Source organism: Zingiber officinale, chromosome 8A (genome assembly GCF_018446385.1).
Source record: "Zingiber officinale cultivar Zhangliang chromosome 8A, Zo_v1.1, whole genome shotgun sequence".
Classification (NCBI taxonomy): Eukaryota; Viridiplantae; Streptophyta; class Magnoliopsida; order Zingiberales; family Zingiberaceae; genus Zingiber; species Zingiber officinale.
Genome location: NC_056000.1, coordinates 90603307 through 90631039, shown reverse-complemented (window position 1 = coordinate 90631039; position 27733 = coordinate 90603307). Strand labels below are relative to the sequence as shown.

Genomic DNA, 27733 nt, shown 5'->3' with positions numbered 1-27733 from the left:
TGCCTTTCCTTCATTCCATTCTCAATTGATCAGTGAGAGAAACAAAGTACTTTGTTTCCATTTTCGACCATGTCAAACAAACAATATTTGGAACCACTTCTTCCTTCGTTCTTTCTTCCTTCTTTCCTATGTTGTGCCATTAATGTTCTTCCTATAGATATCTCTTCTTTTTATTTTATTTGTTTGTTAAAAAAATAATGATTCACCCAATCGCAACTCCTATCTTCTTCAACCTTGTCATTCTACTCTTGGTTTTGATTATAAGAACCCATTTTTTGGGAAAACATAAATTAGGCCCATTTCCTCTCCATTTGTATGTTCCTTGTTCATGTTGCTGTGTATTTTATTCTCAGATTTCTGGACATTACATCCCCATTCAATGCTATGGGTTCATTAACCAGAAGTTATTAGAAAGAATGCCAAATGAATAATGCAACATGATGCAGAAGGAATACATAGTAGTAAACTATGCCACTTCATTGATAATCACCTAATGATGAAAAATACTATTTTTATAAGGTAAGATCTTTTAGAACAATAAATTTCCAATCATAATAAGAAAATTATTATTGAAGTAGGACCCTTCTGACACTAGAATAATGCAAGTAGGATTCCTATGATTCAAAGCCCCCTAGACTCAATCACTATTTATTATTATAGTTTTAGATAATATTTATATTTTGTTAAATTCTAAGGGGGAAATCATCATATTGTACTTATTTATAAGTGATGTGCATTTTTTTTTAATAACTTTGTTGAAGGATGGACATGGTTGAACATGGTAGTTGTACTTTCTATTTTGAATACTCAAATCTATGTTATGTTGCTCTTTGCAACAACTTTACTTCTTTTTTTGTAACTCTTATCAAGCTCTAATTGAATGAATTATTAATACCTATCAAAAAGCAAGGTACTAGAAATAGAATTTTCTTTATGAAAATCTACCAATTCAAATTTAGTAACACATTGAACTGCCACTACACTGCTTCATTCTGGCTTGGAGCTCTTATGGATTGTTATTGATCTGTCAACATAATAAAGTTCTTCCACAAACAATAAATCTCTCCTTGCCAATAAGATTCAAAGAAAACATGTGACTACATCAAGAGATTAAGATTTGTCTGATCAGCACTTAGCTTCACTTTAGAGGAACTAGTAGATCACATAAGAGAGTTACAACTTCTTACTGTTCTGTGCTCACTTATTTACCCCTCATCTCGATACTTTTCATATGGAGGCAATGAAACACATGGCATGGGTTACTCCAACCTGCTCATTAATTGATATATTCATTCTCGTTCATCTTCAATGAGCAAATTCTATCTATTTTGCTGAACAAATGTCCTTGGTTTGTATTTCTTAATTTACTAAACAATAGTATTTGCCTAAATTGATTTAGTAGTATTTGTCTTCTCTAAACATTTCTTTTATGAATTTATTTTTCAGGGCACATTTCTGTTAGCAACATGGCATGGAATTCAAGTTGCTGTTAAAATGTTTGGTGAAGAAGTCATGACCAATGAGGATAAAGTGTGGCTTGGTCCTATATTACTTGGTGAAATTTCTGTTTGCTAAAATTATAATGTTTTGTGGCATGTGGGGATATTAGTACCTTGGTTTCTTGAGACACATATATAGTTTTTCAATTAGATTTTCCCCACTTTTCTATAGGAGTGCGTTTATTGATGAGCTTGCCTTACTTCAAAAAATAAGGCATCCAAATGTAGTGCAGTTCCTAGGAGCTGTTACTCAAAGTAGTCCAATGATGATTGTCACCGAGTATTTACCAAAGGTTTTTTCTAGACCTTCATAAATATTATTCTTGGTATTGGGAGTATATGTCATATTAAACTATCTAATAGTAGTTTTTACTTCATTCTACTATGGCACTTTATCTTATGCCTTTCTGGTGCTAGGCCATGCTGTCTAGCTGTGGCGTGATAATGGACTATGTTTGGTTTTTGCAGTTATTTTCAACCTCTCTTATTCTGTGTTTTTTGAGTGTTTGGTATGACAAACTTTCCTTACCAATACAGGATCAATTTAGTTCAATTCTTTGCTTATGCAATATGTAGGGTGATCTTCGTGCTTATTTGAATAAGAAGCGCCCAAGTTAGAAGATGGCGATCAAGTTTGCACTTGATATTGCTAGATGGATTAGTAATAAAGAATGAATTAAGCCTAAATTATCATTCTTGTTAAGTTAATAGTTTGACTCTTTTCTGTTATCTAATATGTGACTAAGCAAATTTCGAAGGCATGAATTACTTGCATGAGCATAAACCATAAGCCATCATTCACCGTGATCTTGAGCCATCGTGAGTGATGGCATAGTTTTCTCTTTTCTTTCCTTATACACAGAGTTCATCATAGTTAATTATTATTTTATAGTTATACACACATACACACACAATGCATACAAGTGTTTATGAATGTATCTTCTATGTAGGTTATTCATAAAAAGCAAAAAGAATGAACGATGCATTATAAATATCATCACAGACTGTCTCGCAAGGGTTACATTGGGTTAGAGGCTGAATTGGTAAGCTTTGAAGCATTGTATTTGTCATTTTTAAGCAAGTATTTAATATTATGTAACTAATCATTTTTGGAATTATAGAGGGAGAAAAAATTAATTGTTGAAAATGAGGAAATTGATAGATCGATACTTTGGCGTAAAGCCCACGAGGACAAATCTGGCAACATAACATGCGGTGTGGGTGAAGAATGCAGTAAATTGTCACAACATATTGTTGCTCAGTTGAGAGCATCGAATAGAGATAGCATCTGCTTCATCCCATATAACACTGAGTAAGATTTTAATTATTTATCAATTCCTACTATATGCTAGTCAATGTTATATTTTCATTTGTACAGGTACCATTGGATCTTGACTATATTTAATGAAGATAAGAATATGATATATTTATTGGACTCTTTGAGTAACAGGAACTGAGACTATGCTTGGCAAACTATTGTGACCAAGTAAGTAGTAGATTATACTGATTTTGCATGCATTCAATTCATTATAGGTTGTAAAAATAATTTTCTATTATTTACAATGTAGCGGGGTCAAGATATATAATGCATCAAGGGGTATTTCAAAAAGACCAGGTTTTAAACAATTGACAGTATGTATTGTGACTATGTATTTAGACAATAACTAATAATTTTTATTATTTGGACTGTGACTTCTTGCATGACATTTTCAATTTCATTAGGGTAATCATAAACAAAATGGTGGTGTTGAATGTGGATATTGTGTGATGCAGTACATGAAAGAGATAGTCTTGGATGAAGATCCACAATTTGAGAGAAAGTTGAATTTCTTCTTTATGAAATATTTTCTTTATAAAATATTGAGTCATTTTTTATTGATCCTTAAACTTCTATTAATGTTTCAGTTTGCAGCTTCAAAAAATAAATAGTATTACAATCAATCTCAGTATGATGAAATCAGAAGTGAATGGAGCGAATTCGTCTACTTCTATATGGGTGCCAAAGTGTAGGCTATGATATAAATTTTAGACATGTATTTAGAGGTTTTTGGATACAAAAGGTTTTGGATTATGGTTAAACATGTCTTTTATGAATACACTTTTGGATTGTATTTGATACATATTTGTGATATATTTGTTTAATTTTGGTGGTAAAAAATATTGTGTGGTAGTAAAATATTATAATCTAAATTTTTGTCAATTAAAATTGTATTGCAGTAAAATATGGTCAATTACTTTGATACTATAAATAAATGATGAAGTAATACGACAAACAAGATTTCGCTAAATTTAAATAATGGTATAGTTAAAGAACATATTTACTTCACTACTGATTAAATTTATGAAGTAGTTTATATAAATTACTTCGCTACATTGAATTTTTTGTTATAATAAAATATACTCTATTACTGCTATACTACGATGAAGTAATACAATAATAAATACTTCAACCAAGACAAATTATGCAGAAGTAAAATTAAACTTTTACTGCACCAGAATTCAAAAATTGTGAAGTTGTATACATATTTTACTTCATCAAACAACGAAACATATGAAGTAATATATCATCAACTACTTCAGTCATTTTACTGGTCTCGATGAAGTAATAGAGTTTTTTTACTTTGAAAATGGTCTGATTTTGAATCGGTTTTGGACCGGTGATAGACTTCGGTAAAAGTGTGGTGAAGTAAAAAATTGACCCTTTTACTTCACGTGCGTCTACTTCAGTAATTATCTACCTATTACTTCGGATAATATCCGAAGTCTATTGTCAATTTTCATATAGTGTTTGGTCTTCTGTGTTTGTTTGTTTATTTATTTCCGCTGTGTTTAATTCTTGATCGTTTTACGAATCCGAAACGTGCGAAAACCACGAGCGCTATTCCCCCCCCCCCCCCCCCCCCTTCTCCCTTCTCCCTTCCTCCTCCTCTAGCACTTTCGATCCAACAGAGTCTACAAAGATGATGAAATTTTCTGTTAATTTTTGACCCTTTGACCACTATAAATTTATACCAAGTACTTACCATTGAATCATGCCCTTTGAGGGGAGCATAAATTTTGATAGGATTGGAACGTGTTTGGACAAACACAGGCTTATTTAACATGAAGCATATAAGTCATTTATGATTTTGTTTTTCATACATTTATATGAAATTATATATGCAATTCAGATATAGTGGCCATGCTAACATTTGATCTGGTTATATTAATACTTGATGTATATTTTTACGGAAGTTGAATTGGTTAGAGTGTGATAATTTTATTAAATTAGAATAAGGGGTTAATTTTTAGCGGGACATGTTTTTTGGAAAAAAAAACTTTTATCACCTCTAAGCATTTGACGGTAGATTATAAATTAATCTCCATGATTTACAAATCCTTTTATATAACTTAAAGACCGACTCTTAAAGACACCTGAATAAATATAATTATTTTTTATTCCAATTAATACCTGATGTGCACACTAAAATTATGCCACAATAAAGCAAGATGTGAACACGCTTGAAGACATCTCTTCCAGTCTTGATCATTTCTACCCTTCATGACAATGAAATTAATGCGCCATTGTGGGTCAAAAGCAAGATCGTTTAATAATCAATTTGCCGTTTTTCCTTCCCTAGTTTTGCTAAGTCTCTACCTAACCGATTTATCATTGGATAATAAATTACATCACAAATAAAAACAGTTTCGTGAGTAAAAAAGCAGCAGCGTTAAGTATGAACCGAAGACCAAAAAGACTACTACAGAAATATTCCGGGTCAAGATTGTAACATTGCAGGCAAATATATATATATATATATATATATATATATATATATATATATATATATATATATATATATATATATATATATAAAAGAAAATATGCATATATGAAAAGCTACCACCACATTTATTTCCACAAGTTCATATGCTGATTATTCAACGAACATATCAAAATTATCTAATATATTAACCATAATGGGATACGGACTGGCATGCATTACCTTCAGCATTAATCATTAAATTCATTATGTAGTTTTGACCGAGGATCATGGTGGATACACCAGCTTTAATTTGTTAATTTGTCAAGAGGAATCTCTAATGATAATAATAAAAATAATTTTTAATTTATTTTAATCAATTAAGATTTATTATATTTGTCATATAATCTAGTTTGACAATTAAATATTAAAAATAATATTTTCAAATCTATTATATTACTATATTTATAATTATTATAATTGTATGTCTTATTTAATCTTTCTATTATTATTTTGAACAATTTGTATAAATTAGCCTATGATTTTAGTAATAAGATTATCAAAAAATTTTAAATTATTTCTTTCTTCTATCTATTGATTTCTACATGGTATCAGTGTTAGGATGTAAACTAAAAGCCTAACTTTTGTATGAACATTTATTTTGTAATAAGAATCAAATTAATCAAATGTCTGCATTTAATAAAATGCAGTTGTCCATTTAATTTATATTGTAGATAACATGGTGTGTGGTGTCACACAAAAGATCATGTTATCAGTTCTTTATAAATTATAAATAGTAGCTCACAGCCACGATGGATTGGACAAACCATTGGAATGATTGTAGTGTAATTTGATACTAGTTTATTTTGACTATAAAATTATACTAGTATACTATGTGTGTATTGAGCAGAACCATTTAAGATTGTTCCTTTTATACTGATTGCATAAAAGAACATAACCTCTGTTATTATCAATGTGCATACTCTTAATCCCGATATAATAACAAGCACATATACTTAGTATTTATTTCTTTAATTTATCAATGGGTGAGATTTATTCGTTAAATCAATAGACTCAATAAGTTGAGAAATAATATTATTTATATGGTGTATTGTTGATTATAGAAGGAAACTGTGTCCTAGTTATCTAGGTTGATGATGTCCCCTTGAGGAGCTCATAAGGATTGTCATGTAAATCCTGCAGGTGGACTTAGTTCCGACATGACAATGAAGTTGAGTGGTACTACTCTTGGAGCTAGATATTAATTAAGTGAGCTGCCAGTAACTCATTTAATTAATGGACATTTGATATCTTAAACACAGGGAGACTAATGCACTCATGATAAGAAAGAGCCCATAATGTAATATAAGATTGGTGTGGTAGTTCAATAATGACTCTTTAGTGCTATGAGTTATTATTGATGAACTTGAGTTGGGTGTTCGGGTCGAACACAGAAAGCTCCTCTAGGTCCCTATTTTAGCCTCTTATTAAAAGTCTTTTTATCCACCCAAAGCCCAACTTCTTATCCAAGCTAGGGGTCGGCCACATCCTTGCTTGGTGCCCAAGCAAGGGGCCGACCAAGCCCATCTTAGTGTCCAAGATGTGGCCGGCCAAGCCTTGCTTGGTGAGCAAGCAAGGGGTCGACCACTAAAGTAATAAAAAAAATAGATTTTAATTTTTGTAAAAATATTTACTTTTATAGCAATCTACAAAGGATTAAAAGAGATATTTTAATTTTAAAATTTTTCCTTTTTTGAAGTCATCCACATGGTTTTAAAAGAGAGTTTTAAAATTTAAAATCTTTCCTTTTTTGTTGCCATCTATATTGGTTTAAAAAGAGAGATTTTAATTTTGATAAAACTTTCCTTTTTGTAATCATGATTTAAAAGAGAAGTTTAATTTTAAAATTTCCTTTTATAGTCATCACAATAGGAAATTTAAAAGAGAGAGATTTTACTTATTATTAAAAAAAAATTCCATGATTGGAATTAAAAGGAAGGTTTAATTATATTTAAAACTTTCCTTTTTTGCATTCACCAAGGATTATAAAAGAGAGGTAGATGGTGCCTTATGGTACAATAACACAACTCAAAGTTCCCTCTTGTCTTTTCCTTAGTGGTCGGCTCTACCCTTTCTCTTCTCCCTTTGTTTTCTTCCCTTGAGGCCGGCGGCTCATCAAGCTCTATCTTCTTGTGGCTAGTTTGCTTGAAGGGGAAGAAGAAGAGAAGGTAGTTTCCTATTTTAGCATTCCTTGGGTGGCCGAAACTTGTAGGCAAAGAAGAAAGGCTCCGGTGGATTTCATCTTGGTAGATCATCGCCCACACGACGTCCAAGAGGAGGAGAGGAATACAACAGAAGATCAAGAGGTCTTTAAGATACAAAGAAAGATATAACTAATTATTTGTTTCCACTGCATAATTAGTTTGTGTTCTTTGTATGGATCCTAAAATACCAACACAAGAGACTATCGATTTTATATTTCGATTTTATATTTCGATTTTGTGTTTCTATTGTGGTCTCTATAGTTAAACCTAAGGTTACTGTAAGAAGTTTAAATATTCAATATCTTTGAAAGGCTTTGTCTAGGAAGTGGTGGATGATCCTATGCCCAAGAAGGCTGAGTGTCTCGCCATATTTAACCTGGAAGTCAATCTTTGAAATAGATATTTAATCAACTTCTGTAATATGGTTTAACTTCTGAAGAACACATGGGTTGAACTTGAAGTAAAAATATTAACTTCCGTTTCCAATCCAAGTTTAACTTCTGAAGAACAACTTGGATTAATAATGTTAAGTTTCGTTTGCAATTCAAGTTTAACTTCTATAGAGCACATGGGCTACTAGGAAAAGTTCTGTTCTTGTACAAATTTTTGAACAAGGGAAACAGAACGGAATTCCAAGTAGCACCCAACAATCAGAGCCATGATCCTTCCTTTTCCTTATCTTCCCTCAAAATTTAACTTCTTCCTTCTTTAATTCCTCTTCCAGCACCTCAATTCTAGCACCAAATTTTTACAACATTAGTCAGCAACAACATGAACGTCTTGGAGCACAACAGCAAGTTGGAGCAACCCAAAGATCAGCATGCTCTATCAACATCTTGCAGTCTCATCGCCAACGTCCTTTCTTGCCAGTTTTGTATGACAACCTTGGGAACTATGACAACTACAGTAACAATTTTTTTTCTTCTACTAGTTCAGTTTTCGATTCTCTGCATTGAAAAAAAAAATTAGATTTTGATTGGCATATATGTTCACTTTCATGTTTTGCTCTTAAGATTTCTATTCGGTTGGATTAAAAAAATCGAGGAAAAAAACTATAAAAAACTGAGAAAAAAAAGGTGTGAAAAAAAATCGAGAAAAAAAAGTGAGGAAAAAAACTAAGAAAAAAAAAAGGTGTGAAAAAAAATGGAGAAAAAAAGTGAGGAAAAAAAACAGAGAGAAAAAAATGTCTTCTCTCGAGTCTATTGAAATCTCTTCACCATTACAAAATACCTCTTTTTCAATTCCTATAGTTCCTTATTTCTCCGTTAAACTTAACCATGATAATTATTTACTATGGAAATTATAATTTCTTTCTTTACTTTGTGTTCATGATTTACTTGGTCATGTTGATGGTAGTTTATCCCCACCTCAAAAAGATGATTCATCCTATACTATTTGGTTTAAGAAGGATCAATTAGTCATGACTTGGTTAATTTCATCAATTACTGAGTCTATATTTCCTATGCTCATTGGGCTTAACACTTCGTGTCAGGTTTGGGAAGCTCTTGATCATTCTTTTGCATCTCACTCTCAAGCACGAGTTCTCCAACTTCGTCTACAATTACAGTCTGTACAACGAGGAGATGCCTCCATCAATGACTATATGCAATTAGTCAAGAACATTGCAAATAACCTAGCTGCAATTGGACATCGAGTCTCTGATCTAGAACTATTAATGCATGTTCTTGCAGGTTTAGGTCCTCAATATGATAGCTTTGTTCCCAGTGTGATGACTCGCATGGATCAAGTGTCACTTGAAATGCTTCATGGTATGATATCCTCTAATGAAAGACTTCTACAAATGCAATCTCAAAGCATGTCAGATTCTTTATATTTATCGGCACACATGATTAGCAAGGCTCCATAACCTGATCAACATAATCAGCCTCCTCCCCAATATGGTCACCAAATTTAGTTTGGAGATTTCAGACGCTAGGGTTGAGGTAGAGGTCGAGGTCGAGGACGCTATCAGATTTGCTTCAATTATAGTCATTATGCTCAAAATTGTTATAAAAGATGTGATTCAAATTTTCGAAGGGGACATGTATCATTAAGTCAACCCTCTCCCTCATCTTGGCAATCTAGTACTCAATCATCTAATTTTGGAGCATTTTTACTCTCCATCCCTGCTAATGCAACGTTATCAGTTCCTGGAACCCTAGGATGACATCTAGATTTTGGAATAACTCATCATGTTACATTAGAGTATGATATTCTCATAGAAACTTCACCTTATCATAGACCTGACATGATACAAATAGGCAATGGCTCAGGTTGGTAAATTGCTCACATTGGAAACACATGCTTTCATTCAGATGGTCATACTTTTCGTATGTGCAACACTCTTCATGTTCCTTCTATTACTAAAAATTTGCTTTCCGTCCGTCAGTTTGCTCTTGATAATAATATATTCTTTGAATTTCATCCTCATCATTGTCTTGTGAAGGATCCCACAACAAGAAATATTCTTCTTCAAGGAAATATTAAAGACGGTCTTTATCATATTCAGTCCACCTATACTAATGTGTTTGTTGGAGAACGCATTGATAAATTCTCTTGGCACACACGTCTTGGTCATCTGTCTCTCTGTGTTATTCAGAATATCATTAATCAGTATGGTTTACCAATTTCTTTAGCCTCCTCTTCTCATTTATATGAAGTTTGCATGAAAGTAAAATCTCATAAATTACCTTTTGTGTCTTCTTCTCGCACTTCTAGTTTTCCTTTAGAAATTATTCACTCTGATATATGGGGTCCTACTCCTATTCTATCTAATCAAGGTTTTCTTTATTATGTTATTTTTATTGACAATTATAGCAAGTTTACTTGGATTTTTCCTATGAAAAGAAAGTCTGATCTCTTGGATATTTTTTGTCACTTTCAAAAATATGTTGAGCGCTATTTTGATCGTAAAATCCTCTCCCTTCATTCTGATTGGGGTGGAAAGTATCAAGTGCTTCATCGTCATCTCACTTCCTCTGGCATCATCCATCGGGTCTCTTGTTCCCACACTCTTGAACAAAATGGATCCACCGAGAGAAAACATCGTCATGTGGTTGAAATTGCCTTAGCTCTTCTTAATCATGCCTCAGTTCCACTTAAATTTTGGGATGATGCCGTCCAAACACACTGATTTCTACAGTCTCAACTCATTGTAAGACTTGGAACCCAATCAATTGTCATCCATCAGGGATAATCTGTGAGAAACTCCTATGTCAGACTCGGTGAAAACATAATACTCCACTCCCGGGCAATAGTACAGATAAAGGTGTAAGTGGATTATCGAGGTATTATGGTTTAATTTTCAGTTGGAGTATGTACATCCTCTATTTCTGACGGAGTGGTTGTGCAACATACACATTATCTTGTAAATTGAGATGGAGTTTAGTGACCCTCATCCGATGGAACGACTATTTGTGAAAAAGAGTGTCTTGTAAATTTAGGTGGGTTATGGGCTACCCTATAATGATGGACGATCTATTGAGGTCGGCTACCAACACACAGTTACTAACTGTGAGCATTTTCAGATTTATCTTTGGTGGCTGGTGGAAAATTTTCATAGGATAAAGCTAAAAGGGCATCTCATTATATGATTTACCTCCCAGAATAGTCAGTTCGAAGATCTAGATACCTGGATTATAAAAAATAAGAATTAATATGAGAAAAAAATCAAAAGGGAGCCCATTATTTGCGAAATCATTAGATGGGCATCTCATTTCCAAGTAAAGTCAAATGAGCGTTCCATTTAACATGAACTACCTAAAATATCCTTTGTATTATTTAATCACTGGACATTGTAGAAGCTAGCATGTAGCTCCTACAAGTGTAGAAGTTGGTTGCTAGCTTCTACATATTATAGAAGCTACATACTAGCTTCTGTACCAAAAGCTAGTTGTTAGCTTCTACAACTGACTTTATATCATTTTGATTTTTCTTCTTTTAGTGATAACCTGATTAAAATAATATTTCAACAAATAAAACAATTGATGAGGATTCCATAACATCTATTATATTTTAAATAAAAATCATTTGATCATAATCAATCATATAGAAGCTAGTATATAATTTTTATACATTATAGAAGCTAGCAACTAGCTTATATAATTGATCCTGTCCGGAATTTGAGTCAGATGAAGGCCGGATGAGCTGTCGCTAGCGTTGATGGAGAGGCGACTAGGACAAACGGACCCCCATGTGGTGCCAACAGACGACGATGACTGAACCGACGATACTTGAGCTCTGCGCACACTCAGACAAGCAAACAGAATGTTAGAAGCCAGAAACTAGGGAAAAAGACCCCAGAGCAGGCCCTTCGATGCTCAAGTGAGGTACTTTTTCCCAGAAGAATAGTGTACGAAGGAGAAATAAAAGTAGAAGATAAGTGCGAATGTGCGAGAGAGCGTACCTACGCAAGGGAGAGGACCTCCCTTTTTATATGACAGCGCGTACCTCTGGAGCCTGACTGATGTCAGGGAATGTCGGGTGTCAGGACCTGTCTGGTGACGGAGGATGCATGACACCCTTTTGTGGGTTGGAAGAAGGTTCTATTCACAGATGACCGCAGACCATTGGAATATTCCCTGATATACAACAGTTATTCTCTAACATACAGTTATGATTCCCTGACCTTGTTGTCGTATAATACCTTCTGTTCCGAACAAGTATAAATAGGGGAAGCTTGAGATGGTCGGTTGTTGGCCTACTAGGAGGACCAGGCCTAGATATAGCCGAGTTGTGGAAACCCGACCAGTCAAAGCAGGTCAGGCATTGCCTCGACTGCCCACCATGTCTCAAACTAGGGTATCTCAGATATGGGGTCCTGGTCTGTGAGAATCCGACCGGGAACCATGTTGCTGATGTCATCAGACGATCCTACCTCTTCTTTCCCTAATTGTTGTCTGCCACGTCGCCTTGACCTCTGACTGCCACGTCTCCTTGACCTCTGACTACCACGTCCGCTTGACTTCTGATTATCATGCCCCTTTGACTTCTAACTGTCATGTCCCCTTGACTCCTGACTGCCCGGCTTTATCGAACTCCACCATTATTCCCTGTATCACAAGCCTCCCCCAAGTCTAGTTGAAGGAGGCCCATATCCGACTCAGACAATGGTTTCATTTATTTCGCTGTTATATCCTTAAATGCTACTCTTTTCCCCAAATCCTCGATCGTATAACCTGTTTAACCACACAATCAATCTAGAAAGAAGGGTCACCTTAACTTCTGTATGTAGTGCTTTCCTCTTCCCCTCTTGTTTAAAAGGAGGTTGATCCCCATCCATAGAATCGTACTTTCTTTCTACTGACACCCTTTACCCATGGATGTGAATTCTGAGTCAAATGAACTGCAGTGTCTCTGTCAACAATTGGACCAGACGACTCAACTACTTATCCAAAGGGGTGCAACCTTAGCCTAGATGATGCAGGATAGAGATCTTCAATCTTCTCTCCACCGAGACATTGAGGAACCTTGGTTAGCAGCTAAATCTCAGGCCTGGGCTGAATTAGCATTGAAATAGAAAGTTTATGTAGACTTGGAGTGTCAAGCCCAATTCCTGTTCTATTTGAAAGAGAAACATGCCTCTTCTATAACCCTTCTTCAAGAGGAAAACCGGCTCAAAGACGAAACCATTGCTCAACAACGTCGCATTATTCAGTCCACTAAGGCGGAGCTAATTCAGGCGCGATCTTACTTGGAGCAGGCAGATCAAGCGGAACAACTTTGCCCAAGGTGTCGACCATCTACTGATACTGGAAAGGAACTCTGATTACTGATATGCCCTTAATGTGGAAATGAGATTTCTACGGGTGTCCCTTGTATTTTATCAAATAAATGCAAATCTGGTTGGGCTTCGGTCTTTGATTCTTTTTTCCTTTCTTCCCTGGCGCTTCTTTACTTTATGCAGACCCCAAGGGCGGGAGTGAAGTCTTTGCTTGCTGATAACCTTCTCGAAAATAAGAGTGTAGAAAGCTGACCCATGAGTTACTAAGTGCGGGAGTGTGCATATTTATAGCTCGTGCTAAGGCATGAGGGCGAGAGTCTGAAATTCTGACCAAGATGTAATTTGTCGTGAGAGCAAGCTCACTCATAACTCACGCTGAGCCGAGAGTCTAGCATCCCGACCGAGAGGTTGTTGGTCGTGAGAGCAGACTTACTTATAACTCGTGCTGGGGCGAGAGTCTGGAGGCGTGAGAGCAGACTCACTTATAACTCGTGCTGGGGCGAGAGTCTGGAGGCGTGAGAGCATACTCACTTATAACTCGTGCTGGGGCGAGAGTTTGGAATCTCGACCGAGAGATCATTGGTTGTGAAAGCAAGCTCACTTATAACTCACGCTGGGGCGAGAGTCTGGAGGTGTGAAAGCATGATCACTTATAACTCGCGTTGGGGTGAGAGTCTTGAATTCCAACCGAGAGGTCTTTGGTCGTGAGAGCAAGCTCACTTATTACTCATGTTGGGGCGAGAGTCTGGAATCCCGACCGAGAGGCCGTTGGTCATGAGAGCAAGCTTACTTATAATTCGCGCTGGAGTGAAAGTTTAGAATACCAACCGTAAGGTCGTTGGTTGTAAGAGCAAGCTCACTTATAAATTACGGAGGGGCGAGAGTCTGGAGGCGTGAGAGCATGCTCACTTCTAACTCGTGCTAGGGCGAGAGTCTAGAATCCCAACCGAGAGGTCGTTGGTCGTGAGAGCATGCTCACTTATAACTCGTGCTAGGACGAGAGTTTGGAGGTATGAGATCATGCTCACTTATAACTCGCGCTGGGCTGAGAGTCTGGAGGCGTCAGAGCATGCTCACTTATAACTCACATTAGGGAGAGAGTCTGGAATCCCGTCCAAGAGGTCGTTGGTCATGAGAGAAAGCTCACTTATAACTCGTACTGGGGAAAGAGTCTAGAGGCCTAACTGAGAAGTGATATAGAGGCCTGACCAGGAAGCAATCTGGAGGCCTGACCGAGATGTGATCTGGAGGCCTGACCAGGGAGCAATCTGGAGTCCTGACTAGGAAATAATCTAGAGGCCTGACCAGGAAGCAATCTGGAGGCCTGACCGAGATGTGATCTGGAGGCCTGACCAGGAAGCAATCTGGAGGCCTGACCGAGATGTGATCTGGAGGCCTGACTAGGAAGCAATCTGGAGGCCTGACTGAGATGTGATCTGGAGGCTTGACCAGGAAGCAATCTGGAGGCCTGACCAGGAAGCAATCTGGAGGCCTGACTAGGAAGCAATCTAGAGGCTTGACCAGGAATTGATCTAAAGGTCTAACCAGGACTTGATCTGGAGACCTGACCAGGAATTGATCTGGAGATCTGACCCGGACTTGATCTGGAGACCTGATCAGGAATTGGTTTAGACGAACAACATTTGTGGCTTGAAGGGATTATGCTCGGGGACTTAGCCTAATGCTCTTGCAACCACAAAGTGAAATACATAAATCTTTAGTCAAATTTAAACGTTACTCTGATTTTGAGGAGGAGTAAAGGCACCGAATTTTGATAAACACTTCTCGTCGTCTTCTTCTTCATTTCCCAAGGCCGCCGCATGGAATTTTCAGTCCTTGAGGCATGGTCTTTATAAGGTAGGGCATTCCTATTCGCATATCCCTCTCCATGATTTTTATATCACTTCCATCATAAATGTCCTTTCATAGGGAGATGACACGTGCCCCATGAACTTTACTCGTCATAATGTATTACACACGCTTTTTGTACACGACCCCAAATCACTTCCGCTTCTCGATCTGACGGTTGACATGTACTATGTCATTTTAGTTGCTCAACTCATTTCCCGATGTTTCCTAAGGGTTTTGATTTAAAAACTCTAAAGGTTGTCCGTCGTTGTTCCTTATCGCTTCGTCTTCCTTCAACCTTTCTTTTTCTTCTCGCTTTCACTTGCTCACCTTATTCTTTGTGCATCTCTTCTGTAAGTACTCCTCCTTCTTCATCTTTCACTCCTTTTTGCGATCCTACAATGGCTGGCGAGATGGAAGATTCCTGGTATGCGTACTTCCATTCTGACTTGGACAGGAGTGATCTTAAGTCAATTCATTCTAGTCTGCAACTTTTCGAAACCTACAAGCTCCACCCTCCGGGGCCCGATGATCACCCTTCTTCTCCTCCTGCCAATTTTGTGACCTTTTTCAAGGATCAGCTTCTCGGCGGTCTTTGCTTTCCCATCCATCCTTTCTTCTCTTCTGTGAGCCGATACTTCGGCATTCCACTATCTCAATTCGCCTCTAATGCCTTTCGTGCTATGTGTGGAATGATGATCCTTTGCCACCTGTATCAAATCCCCTTGACTCTACAGCTTTTCCACCATTTGTATGCCCTCAAATGCTTGGAACTGGGTGTCTTCATGGTGCAATCCCGGATCGGGTACAAGTTTTTCGAGGGAATGCCTTCTTCCAACAAGGGTTGGAAGTCTCGATTCTTCTATGTCTAGTTACTCGAGTCCGTGTCTTGGCCCGTTAAGTAGCGTTACACCCTTCCAACTCCCTCTAAGCTGTGTGACCACTAACATCAGCCAAACTGCCTCACAACTTCAGAGAAATTGGAGGGAGTGCGGCTTCGGCTTTCCTTGATATTGTGATAGAGTGTGCTATACACTTTCGGGCTTAGACCTATCCAGACGCCTATAGGCGCTCCTTTTGGTAAGATCCAATGTCTCCCCTTCCAGGTCTTTGCTAACTAAGGTACCTTCTTTTTATTTTGCAGAAGCCGCCATGTTTCACACTTATGCCCTTGACTCTTCTAAGTTGCCAAGCGATATTCTGAAGAAGTGGGGCCAAGAGATTTTGGCGAGTTAGTAGGTTCCTCAAGAACCTCAGGCTAGCGCCTCAGCGGAGGCTTCCTCGCAACAATCTGGGGACCCTGAGGCCCAGGGAACTAAATACCTCCCCACCGAGGTGACCGTCGGTGTGAGGGCTCCCTCTCTAGCTCCCGAAAAGATTTTGCGCCTCTAGCACAAGAGGAAGCGAGTTATCCCAGTCCAAACTTCTCCCTTGAGGCCTCCCCTCTCGCAAGCCTCCTCTAAGGCAAAAACCCCTGCCCGGGTGACCCCTTCTTCAGCAACAAAGGCTGTGACTTCTTCTCCTGTTCTTGTCTTCGTCCCGGAGTGGACCAGCTCTCGAGCGGGAGACCAGCTCGGGGACTCCGCGACCCCCTCTCTTCACCTTCTGCTCCAACTTCGGCACCTGCTTCTTCTTCCCACCCTAAGGAGCACCTCAAAAGCAAGTATGTCTTCACCTCCTCCTTCTAGCTGCCGTCTCTATAAGTGATGGGCCCCATTCCTTCTGCCAGCGCCTCTCCCCTCTGTGGTCAGGTGTAATTCCACAGGCCCTAGATGACTCATGGAAAACTGCTGCTGACCAAATTTTGGAAGGCTCACAACTGGAGTTACCTGACCTGTTCTCGCAATAGCTAGTTCCAGTGAGTTTTTTCTTTCTTTTTCATACTCTTGAGATAATGACAATGCTAATCCTCCTCTGCTTTCGACAGACCTATGCGCTAGGACTTAGCATATCACAATACATGGTCGGTCTGAAGCGAGAGGATGAGTCTCTGAGGGCTCACCTTTGGGAGTTGGAATCTACCATGACCACTAGACTCATTTTTGATCTAACTGCCCTCAACAACCCGATGCAGTCTTATCTTCAGACTGCCGAGGAGAAGACCCAAGTTGCTAGGGGCATGGCTTAGGTGGAGTCAGAGAGGGTACATACCTTGTAGACTACCATGAAGACAAGCGAGTCCAAGCATAAGTCTGAGGGATTGAGGTGTGCCCAGATTTTGGGCGATCTGGAAGAGAAGGAAGCCGAGGTGACTTCCCTCTTCTGCGGTTGTAGGAGCTACAAGAGGCCCACACTGCTCTGGCGAAAGATCTGGAGACCACGAAGGCAAATCTTTCTGCTAGCGCCGATCGGGAAGCCACCCTTTAAAAATAGTGGGAGGTAGGCATGGCTACCCTTAAGTCTCTCCAAGCAGACCTCTCTAAGGCCAAGGATGAGGTCACCACTACACATCAAGAGCTGGCCATGGTCCGAGCCAATGAAGAGAAGGCCAAGGATGAGCTGAAAGAATATCAAGCTGGCGAGGTTGCTTGTCTAGAAGCTTACGAGGCCATCTTCCTTGCTTCTAAAGAATTTGGAGCTAAGATAGGCAGTCTCATCGACTGGATGGTCTGCTATGGTGGGTGTGAGGGGCCTGCTGCAACTTTGTGAGAAAGGAGCCCTCCTGTCATCCCCTCCTGACGATTTTTTGGACAGGGGTCGTCTTCTCCGAGAGCTTCCTGATAATGCTTTTCCTTCTTTTGATGATTAGTCTGTGCTTATCTTTTACTCTTCTCTTCCATGGATGTAAACTTTGATTTGAAAATTATGAAAGACATGTGTTTGGGCAAACTACCCTGGTGCAATGTATTGTTAACTTAGTACGTTAACCTATAGTCCACGCTACTTCCCACTTGATATGTTCAAGTAGTTTGTTAAGTGTTTATCCCTCTTGCAGGTGTTTTGTTAACTTAGCATCTATGTAGGTGTCAAGGCATGTGGCTGGTCAAGCCCTTTTACCTGACCGGGCCTGATCGAGCATCTATCTTGACCAACCCGTTTAATGTCCCGACCAGGTTTGGTGATTGGGCTACCCGATCAGTCGCTTTGCTTGACCGTCTACCCCAGGGCTCCTGACCGAGTTTGGTTACTCACCTAGTCACGAGCCATGATGCTCAAGAGTCTCCTTACAGGACCAAGAAGGAGCCACTATAGCATCACCTATTCCCAAAGCCACAATAAACCCTTATTCCCCTCATGTCTCTCACCTTAGCTTTTTCTGACATGGCCATTTGGAGCAGTTTTCTAGGATGATCCTACCATCGTTGCTTTTAAGTTTATGGTTGATGCCAGCTACCATAAGCACGAACTGCTTGATGGGCATTGATGACGAGGCCCTCTAGGCACCCCTTGGCAACTATAAATATCCTTCCCCTTCCGTTTCACTGAACTTTTTGTCTTCAATCGTAAACCTTCCTCTTGCTTCAGATAACTGCTGTGCTCTGACTCTTGTGCTTTGTGTTCACCCCCTCTCATGGAGTCCCCTGCGCCTACCTATGCTCCCGGAGTCTTCGACCTTCATAGGTGTGGATCTGGATGATCTCCGCTTCTCATATGAAATCCCCATGGCCATACACACCATCATACCCTCTGAGGTTCACTGAGTCTCTTCCCCTCTAGTGGGGTATGTGACTTTTTTCAAAGAGCAGTTTGTCGTCGACCCCCGTTTTCCCATCCACCCTTTCTTCTATAAAGTGAGTTAGTATTTCTGTATCCCTCTTTGTCAACTAACCCCTAATTCCATGAGGATCTTGTGTGGATTCATCCTCCTCTATGATGTATGCGACATACCCTAGACTCCTCGCCTATTCCACTGCTTCTTTACCCCTCGTCATCATAGTGAGGGTCTTTTCCGTCTCCAGGCCCACACCCGAACTACCTTCTTCACTCCTCTTCCATTCTCCGACTCATAATGGAAGGACAAGTATTTCTTCTTGTATTTCCTCCATGCCATGGAGTGGCCTACATAATGGAGATCAGCTCTTCCGTTGGCGCCCTATCTGGGGGGCTTTCAGACAGACCCTAATTTTATGGAGGCCTCCGCGCAATTAGCAGGTTGGTGCTTAAATCTGCTCCTGCTTCTGACAAAAGACTTGCTGTTTCAGTTCAGGCTGAGCTGCATCCTGTCAGAGCTGCCACACTATTTAGGTAAGGCTTCCCCCCCCCCCCCCCCCCCTTGGTTGTCCTACTCTGGTCCTACTCTGATTCGGGTGCTCCTCTTGCAACAAATACTCTGACTCGAGCCTCCCTGATCAGGCCCCTTCCCTTGAGTGATCTAGAAATAAACTGTCAAGGCCGTATTATTCTAGATAGGAGGGGTCTCTCTCATTCAGCTCCCCTTCCTCTAGGAGCGGCCACCTCAACTGCTCCTCGGTCGGCTGCTCAAGCAACCCCGCCAATTCAGCCTGCTCCTCGATCTACAAGGCATGCTCCTCCAACTCCCCTGGCTCATCGACCTCGGACCCCATCAGAGGAGTCAGATTCAGATGAACAACCACTCTCTCGCATGCCAAGATGCCAACCTGTGGGACCCGACCTGGTATCCGAGGCCTCGACTGTTGTTCCCTCGTCTCGACCAACCACTACTTCCGTTCTAGATCCACAACTCCCGAGCGATCCATTTAGGCTGCCCTGAACTAGGGTTGTATCTGAGCGAGGGAAGGTTCCGGTCGTTAAAGAAGAAATTGACCCGAGGTGTCAATATAGATCCAGCACCCCGGTCAGACCCTCTTCCCCTCGACCGACCACTTCCTCTCCACTCAACCCTTCCATTCATCCTAGGTATGTCTCTTTTCCACTTGACCCTTCTACCCAACCAAGATCTGCTTCTACCCAACCTAGTCCCTCTGCTCAACTAGGATTTGCTTTTACCCAGTCGAGCCCTAGCGGGACTGCTCCAGACTCTTCCCAACCTCACTATTCCCGCTTCCGTGCCACGCTGCCCACAGAGTGGGGATTACGTCGCTATCCTGCTGCCCCTGCTCCCTCTATCCTATTGTGGGGTCAACTAGCAACTCAATGAGAGCATACCATGAAGGCGATGGACACCTGCTCACTGCTTGGCCTGGTGGACCTGTCATCTAAATCTGCTACTATGGTAATCTTCTGCTCTCTCTTACAGCTCTCCCCCTCCTATTCTGACTTTCTATTCTTACTCCTTTGTGATTATGAACAGATGTTTACCCAGCCACTCCGCTTAAATCAGACATTCTTATATATACATCAGTTTAATAAGATCTTAAAGGATCATGTTGCGGACTTGGAGTCTCAAATTTCTGACCCTGCTTCAGTCGTGTCCCAACTAAAAGTGGAGGTGGAAACTTTGAAAAAGGTGAATGCCTCCCGGGAACAAACCTTAGAAGGGGCCCAGCTAGAGATCGGCCATCTCCAAAATGACAAGAGTAGGCTTGAAGTCCTTCTACAGTCATCTGAGAGTAAGTATCAAGAGGCTCAGTTAGAGTTGACTCAATGATTTGCAGCTTTGGAGGACTTCAAGCTTACACATAAGAAAAGAGATGGATCGCCTGACCCAAGAGTTGAATTCCAAGGACATGCTTATTATGGATCAGAGACGGGATCTAGAGTCTCAGGCAATAGAATTGGGCTCTTTGTAGACAGAGTTATCTCAGGCTTTGTCTGTCTTATCGAGCTCCGTTATTGCCTTAGAGACCTATAGGGCTGGGAAGAGCGACCGCATGCAAGAGAGCCAAGAAGAATATTTACGCTCTTAAGAGTTTGACTCACAGGTGGGGGATCGCTTCGTTAGGTCTGTGGCTTACGGTGCGGTAGGGGCATTTTAGTAACTTAAGGAGAAAGGGTATTTGTCCCCTGATCCTCCTGAGAATTTCTTGGATCATCGTCAGATCCTAAGAGAGATGCCTGATGATGTATTCGTAGAATTCAAATAACCCCTCTTATTGTGTATGAATATTTTATTGTACTCTATTAATATTCACTATTGTTGTTGCTACTTTCTTTTTAGATTTTATGCCTTCTCCTTAGTCCTAACTCAGTGGATCCTGAGCTGTTTAACCTGAGCACGGGCGCCTAATCGAGTCTTAAAGAAGCTTCGTGAGTGTTCTAGACCAAGTTATCCCGACCGTGCATTTCATGCCTGACCGGTCATGTCTTCCCGATCTCAAGTCTTACAAAGGAATGATTCACTTAAGTACGATAGGGCTGGAGGTAGTTAGCACTCTAGGGATAGTCTAGCTTCTTACCCTTAATGTCTTGCAGGTAGTAGGTACCTGACGCTAATCTTTTAACAAATTTATACGGACCGTCCCACTAATCTTTTAACAACTTTATACGCTAATCTTTCCTTTCTTCACAGTAAACATTCTTACCTTAGAATACGCTCCTTTTTTTCAGTGATAGCAGCACAGCAAGAAATCAAATGCTGGTGGTCAGAGGTGAGAGTGGGTCGGCTGCCGACGCTAGGACAGAAATGGCGCTGCTAAGAGGCGGCAGAGGGTGCGGTGGCAGTGGCTAGGGCACAACTCTCCGGGAAGATGGCGCCACCAGGGTCAGCAGAGAAATAGTGGAGGAGAGGAAGAGGAGAAGCTCGACGTCGAAGAGGGACGCCGGCGCGTTCCTGATCTCCCCTGATCTAGGGCTTGGTGGTCGGCAGTGGTTCGGAGGCGAGGGCAGAGGAGAGGAGAAGAGATGAAGGTGATCGGGCGGCGCCGGGTGGCTATGGCACCGAGGGAACGAGGGGGGAGAGGGATCGCGTCGGGGCAGAGAGGGGAAGAGAACGGGGAAAGAGAAGGATCGGCGATGGGGTTTGGGGGAGAAAAGAAATAAAGGAAAAGAAAAAAAAATAAAAAGGAAAATCAACATTTCCTCTTTTAAATGGGGTAGCCTAAACAGAATTTCCCGGACCCAATTTTATCCCCGCAACCAAAGTCATACGAGCTCCGAAAAATTTCCGAAAAATTTCTAAAAATTCCGAAAAAATTTCCTTATATTATTCGCCATTTTTCAGTATTTTACACCATCACCTGCATCTTGCACAACGGTCGAATCCCAATCGATCGACCAATCGATTGTGAACATCTGGATCGATCGGTGGATCGATCCAGAAGCATTCAGTGATTCTCTGCGCGAGAACACCCCTGCCCAATCGATCGACCGATCGATTGGCAGCTCCCAATCGATCAGCCGATCGATTGGGAGAGCTTCTATGCTCGCGATTTCCTGACCCCAATCGATCGGCTGATCGATTGGGTCATTCCAACAATTGCGCATACTCCAATCGATCGGCTGATCGATTGGGTCATTCCAACAATTGCGCATACTTCAATTGATCGGCTGATCGATTGGAGCCTGTTCAATCGATCACCCGATCGATTGAACACCCTGGACTTGACTCAAACTCAAGTCTAGCTTCCCAAACCTAACTCCCGGTCAACTGTGACCTATTAGGTTTGTACGCCTAGCATTTGGCTACTCCCGACCAACCTCGAACTAGCCTTCTAGCCTCCTCCATCAGCCTTGCGTCCCTCGGATATCTCCCCATCCTTCACGCCTTGCCTTCTGGAGCTTCCATCAGCCTCATCCTAGTTGTCGGGTTCTCCTCACCAAGTCACACTAGGACTTACCTTGCCAAGACCACATGCTTGGACTTACAACCTTTGCCAAGATCACACTTAGACTTTCCAATTGCCTGACTCCTCGCCAGGACTTTCCTTTTGCCTAACTATACTAGGACTTTTCAATTGCCTGATCTCACTTATCAGGACTTTCGCCACCAAGTCTGGTCAACACTGACCTACTTGGATTTTCACCTTTGCCAACCTTCCTGTTGGACTTACCTTTGCCTAATCTCCAATTAGGACTTTCCCAGTCAAGTATCCTGTCAACCTTGACCTACTTGACATCTCTCTTGCCTAACCTCCAGTTAGGACTTTCCCAGATGCCTAATCTCCAGTTAGGACTTATCCGGTCAAGTCTCTAGTCAACACTGACCCACTTGACTTGTCTTTTCATCAACCTGGTCAATCCCTTGACCATCTCCACAATCGGACGATTGCTCCAGCAATCTCCATACATTGTCAAACATCAAAACTCAATTCCCGACTCTAGCTTGACTCAACTCAAGCTTAGTCAAACTAGTCAAACATGACATAGGGAAATTGCCCCAACAGACTGAACCGGCGGTACTTGAGCTCTGTGCACACTCAGACAAGCACACTGAACGTTAGAGGCCAAAACTTAGGAAAACAATCCCGAAGCAGGCCTCCGACGCTCAAGTCAGGTACTTTTTCCCCAGAAGAATAATGTATGAAGGAGAAAGAAGAGTAGAAGACAAGTGCGAATGTGCGAGAGAGCGTACCTGCACAAGGGAGAGGACCTCTCTCTTTATATGACAGTGCGTATCTCTGGAGCCTGACTGATGTCAGGGAATATCGAGTGTCAGGACCTGTCTGATGATGGAGGACATGTGGCACCCTTTTGTGGGCTGGAAGAAGGTTCTATTCGCAGATGACCGCAAATCATTGGAATATTCCTTGACATACAGCAGTTATTCTCTAACAGGCGGTTACGATTCCCTGACTTTGTTGTCATGTAGCACCTTCTGTCCCGACCGGGTATGAATAGGGGAAGCTTGAGATGGTGGGTAGTTGGCCTACTGGGAGGACCAAGCCTCGATATAGTCGAGCTATGGAAACCCGACCAGTCGGAGTAGGTCAGACATCGCCTCGACTGCCCACCATGTCTCAGACCAGGGTGTCTCAGATCTGGGGTCCTGGTCTGTGAAAACCCGACCTGGAATCATGTTGCTGATGTCGTCAGACGGTCCTACCTCTTCTTTCCCTAACTGCTGACTGTCAAGTCGTCTTGGCCTCTGACTGCCACGTCCCCTTGACCTCTGACTGCCACGTCCCCTTGACTTTTGACTGTCACATCCCTTTGACTTTTAACTATCTTGTCCCCTTGACTCTTGACTACTCAATTTTATGAGACCCTATGCACCGTATCAATAATGATATAAATTACCAGCCAAATTTTACACAGCCGAGTAATCAATAATATAATAATATCTGATGATTTTGTAAATGATGCACCTCCTTTTGATTTTTACCCAATTAATATTTACTATAAATAGTGGTGAGAAGCTAAAATGTCGGTAGAAAATCTAAGGCTGATTGAAACTCAGAGGTTAGATTCCGACATCGTCGGATTCTTCTCTATTTCCTTACTGTCTCATCTACTCCTTTGTGCGTCAGTATTGGACAGGATTACTCCTGGCCAGTTCATCTCCTCCCATGACACCTTAGTCTCCGACGGCGGCGCTTTCATGATGGGCTTTTTCTCCCCTTCAAACTCCAGCAGTGATATTTACGTCGGAATTTGGTACAACATCCCCCAGAGGACCGTCGTATGGGTGGCCAACAGAGAGAAGTCGATCAGTGACTCCTCCGCAGCGGTTCTCAGCATCGCCGAAGACAGCAACCTCATCATTAATGCCTCCCGAGGAATCACCATCTGGTCATCGTCCTTATCAGGCTTGGGTACAACGAGCAACGGCACAGAACTGGTGCTACTCAACTCCGGAAATCTAGTTCTCAGAAAAAGCAAGAACAACATCCTGTGGCAAAGCTTTGATCACCCAACAGACACCTTTCTCATAGGTATGAGTATTGGTTTCAACTACGTGAACACACATCCACCAGTCATATTCTTCACATCCTGGAAGAACGGGAATGATCCATCACCTGGAAAATTTTCCTTTGGAATTGATTCCAATGCTTATCTCCAGCTCCTCACATGGCGCGGGTCGATGATCTACTGGAGAAGCCAAGTGTGGGACGGGAATTTGATGGGCAGAGCGTCATCGCGTAACTTCACCTCCATGATATACTTGACGCTCACACGAAGAAACGACGGCTTTTCCTTGGAGCTGAGTGTCTCAGATCCATCATCCTTTGCTCGATGCACACTGCACCATTCAGGAGCCATGCAGTGCTCGTCCTGGGACAGAATCTCGCAGAACTGGCAAATCTATTCCTCTGTACCAACTAACGATTGCAATTTGTATGGCTGGTGTGGTCAGTTTGCTTACTGTGATCCTTATGCAACTCTGGCCGCATGCAAGTGTTTGGAAGGATTCGAACCTACGTTACAAAGTCAATGGGATATTGGCAACTACTCAGCCGGTTGCAGCAGGAGGATGGTCCTTCAATGTGGTGAGGGAGATGAGTTTCAGAGAGTGGAAGGGATGAAATTGCCAGACCAGTTTGTCTATCTTAGAAACAGGAACCTTGGAGACTGCAAATCTGAATGCATCAGAAATTGTTCATGTACAGCTTATGCTTATGCTGAAGTGACTCAGGATAACAGCACTATGACACGATGCTTGGTTTGGATGGGGGAGTTGATAGACACTGAGACGTTTCCTGCTGGAGGACAAGATCTCTATTTGCGACTCATGAACTCAACTTCAAGTAATATCTTTATCACTGTCTCCATATTTTTGTTACGTAACTGAGAAAATTTTCTCAGAAACTTCTTTTTTTTCCCAATTAGGTACATTGGGCAGCAAGAGTAAATCAAGAAAAACAATAATCATAGTCTCCCTTTCTTCAGCAATCTTTTGCTTGGTCTGTAGCTTCATGCTGTGGAAGTTCCGTAAGGAAATAAAAGGTACTTACATGCATTCCAAATTTAATTAAGATACATGTTTAAAAGTTGGACCAGATACGGGAAGTGATTTGATTAACTGCCTACCAGGTATATGTCTGAGTGTAAATTCCCGGAACAATTTAATAGTCTTTGATGAAAGTTCAGGAGAGGAACCTGTACAAGGTCAAAAACTTCCTTTGATCCATTTTGATGTGCTACTTGTTGCCACAGACAATTTCTCTGATTCAAACAAGCTGGGACGAGGAGGTTTTGGCATAGTTTATAAGGTAAACTGATAGACCTGAATATGGTGAAATGCAAATTACTTACCTCTTATATATTTACTTGCATCAATGTGAAAAATACTAATCAAGCTTTAGTCAGATTTGTGATGTATGAAACATTGAAGAGTATTATTGCTTCCCTATAGCTTGCAAATATTTATCTTTATTCCTATAGTCTCACAACAATAATTTGCAGGGTAAACTTCCCAGTGGACAAGAAATTGCTGTTAAAAGACTTTTGATAGGATCAGGGCAAGGCGCCATGGAGTTTAAGAATGAGATGATTACGATTATAAAGTTGCAGCACAAGAATCTCGTCAAGCTTCTTGGTTGCTGTGTCCATGGTGAAGAGAAACTACTAGTCTATGAGTACATGCCCAACAAAGCATTGGATTTCTTCCTATTCGGTTTGTTCTCTGGCTTATTCCATCACAAATATTTCTTTAATAGATTATGTTTTGTGTTGGTGTGGCACTAGACATTGATGTTGAGTAGTTATACAAACAGATCCAGCACAAAAAATAGAGCTTGATTGGGGTAAGAGATTCAACATAATTAAAGGGATTGCTCGTGGACTTCTTTATCTCCATGAAGATTCGAGATTAAGGATAATACACAGGGATCTCAAGGCTAGTAACATATTATTGGACAAAGATATGACTCCTAAGATATCCGATTTTGGAATAGCAAGGATTTTTAGAGGAAATCAGAATGAAGCAAATACAAAAAGAATTGTTGGAACATAGTATGTATAGAAAAATTAACCATTCACATTCTTTCTTGGACATTAGCCTAGTAGAACCAAAGTGCATCTAATAATATTTTGTAGTGGTTATATGTCTCCAGAATACGCAATGCAGGGACTCTTTTCTGTAAAGTCTGATGTTTATAGTTTTGGAGTACTACTCCTTGAGATTTTGAGAGGATGTCAGATCAGTAGCTTCCCCGAAAACAGGAACTATCATAATCTTCTAGATTATGTGAGTATAAGGCAGGCAAGTTTGTAGAGATAAGTTTTATCACCTTAGCAAATCATAATCAAATCAACATTTCATTTTTCAGGCATGGAAACTCTGGACCGAAGGCAATGCAAAGGAGTATATAGATCCATCCATTGCAAACTCGTGCAATTTGGATCAAGCAATAAAAAGCATCCATGTTGGTCTCTTGTGTGTGCAAGACAACTCAAATGATCGACCCAACATGTCATTAGTTGTTTTCATGCTGGAAAACAAAATTACAATCTCTTCAACACCTAGACAACCAGTTTTTACAATACAAAAAATACCAAATCTCAATGGAAGCGACCCAGCATTAATAAACTTGAGAGACTCTTTCAATAGCATGACCATCACAGCAGAGGAAGGTCGGTAGAACGAAAGTTTATTGAACATCTTTTTTCTAATAACTTCACAGGTTGATTTATTATTTTCTACAAAATAGTAAAGGTAATAACTTTTGTTATAGTAACACCCATTAAAGTTCAGCATGACATAAAAGCATGTATGTCTTTTCTTTAAAAATAATGGTAGTAGTTATTTTTGTAAAGCACAGGCTTCATGATTTCAAAGAATATTAAAGAATTTATGTGGATCCATTGTCATAGTTACAATGTTTGTTTGTCTGTGCTATCTTGAATGTCATTTACGCACAACAGATTAATAATCATACCATTCTCATCCACAAAAATTTACCAATTCTCACCTAGAGA

The 27733-nt window shown here is 40.5% G+C and overlaps 1 protein-coding gene and 1 long non-coding RNA gene across 2 annotated transcripts; both read left to right on the top strand.

Moving 5' to 3' along the window:
* The first annotated feature begins 1444 nt into the window (after positions 1-1444).
* Positions 1445-2158, top strand: LOC122008288. Its single transcript, XR_006119254.1, has 3 exons — positions 1445-1532; positions 1672-1792; positions 2076-2158. It is a non-coding gene; the product is annotated as an uncharacterized LOC122008288 (long non-coding RNA).
* Positions 2159-24625: 22467 nt separating this feature from the next.
* Positions 24626-27488, top strand: LOC122012067 (G-type lectin S-receptor-like serine/threonine-protein kinase B120). The gene is made up of 7 exons (XM_042568521.1): positions 24626-25560; positions 25643-25759; positions 25847-26025; positions 26219-26429; positions 26530-26767; positions 26852-27002; positions 27085-27488. Exons 1-7 carry the CDS (start codon positions 24750-24752, stop codon positions 27394-27396), a joined length of 2019 nt encoding a protein of 672 aa, XP_042424455.1. The 5' UTR covers positions 24626-24749; the 3' UTR covers positions 27397-27488.
* Positions 27489-27733: the final 245 nt, after the last annotated feature.

Excerpts from the sequence above, each read along its gene's own strand:
- LOC122012067 (XM_042568521.1), top strand. The coding sequence starts at position 24,750 with ATGAGTATTGGTTTCAACTACGTGAACACACATCCACCAGTCATATTC. Across the intron at positions 25,561-25,642 it reads ACTCATGAACTCAACTTCAA|GTACATTGGGCAGCAAGAGT; the intron begins GTAATATCTTTA and ends TTTCCCAATTAG. Across the intron at positions 25,760-25,846 it reads GTTCCGTAAGGAAATAAAAG|GTATATGTCTGAGTGTAAAT; the intron begins GTACTTACATGC and ends ACTGCCTACCAG.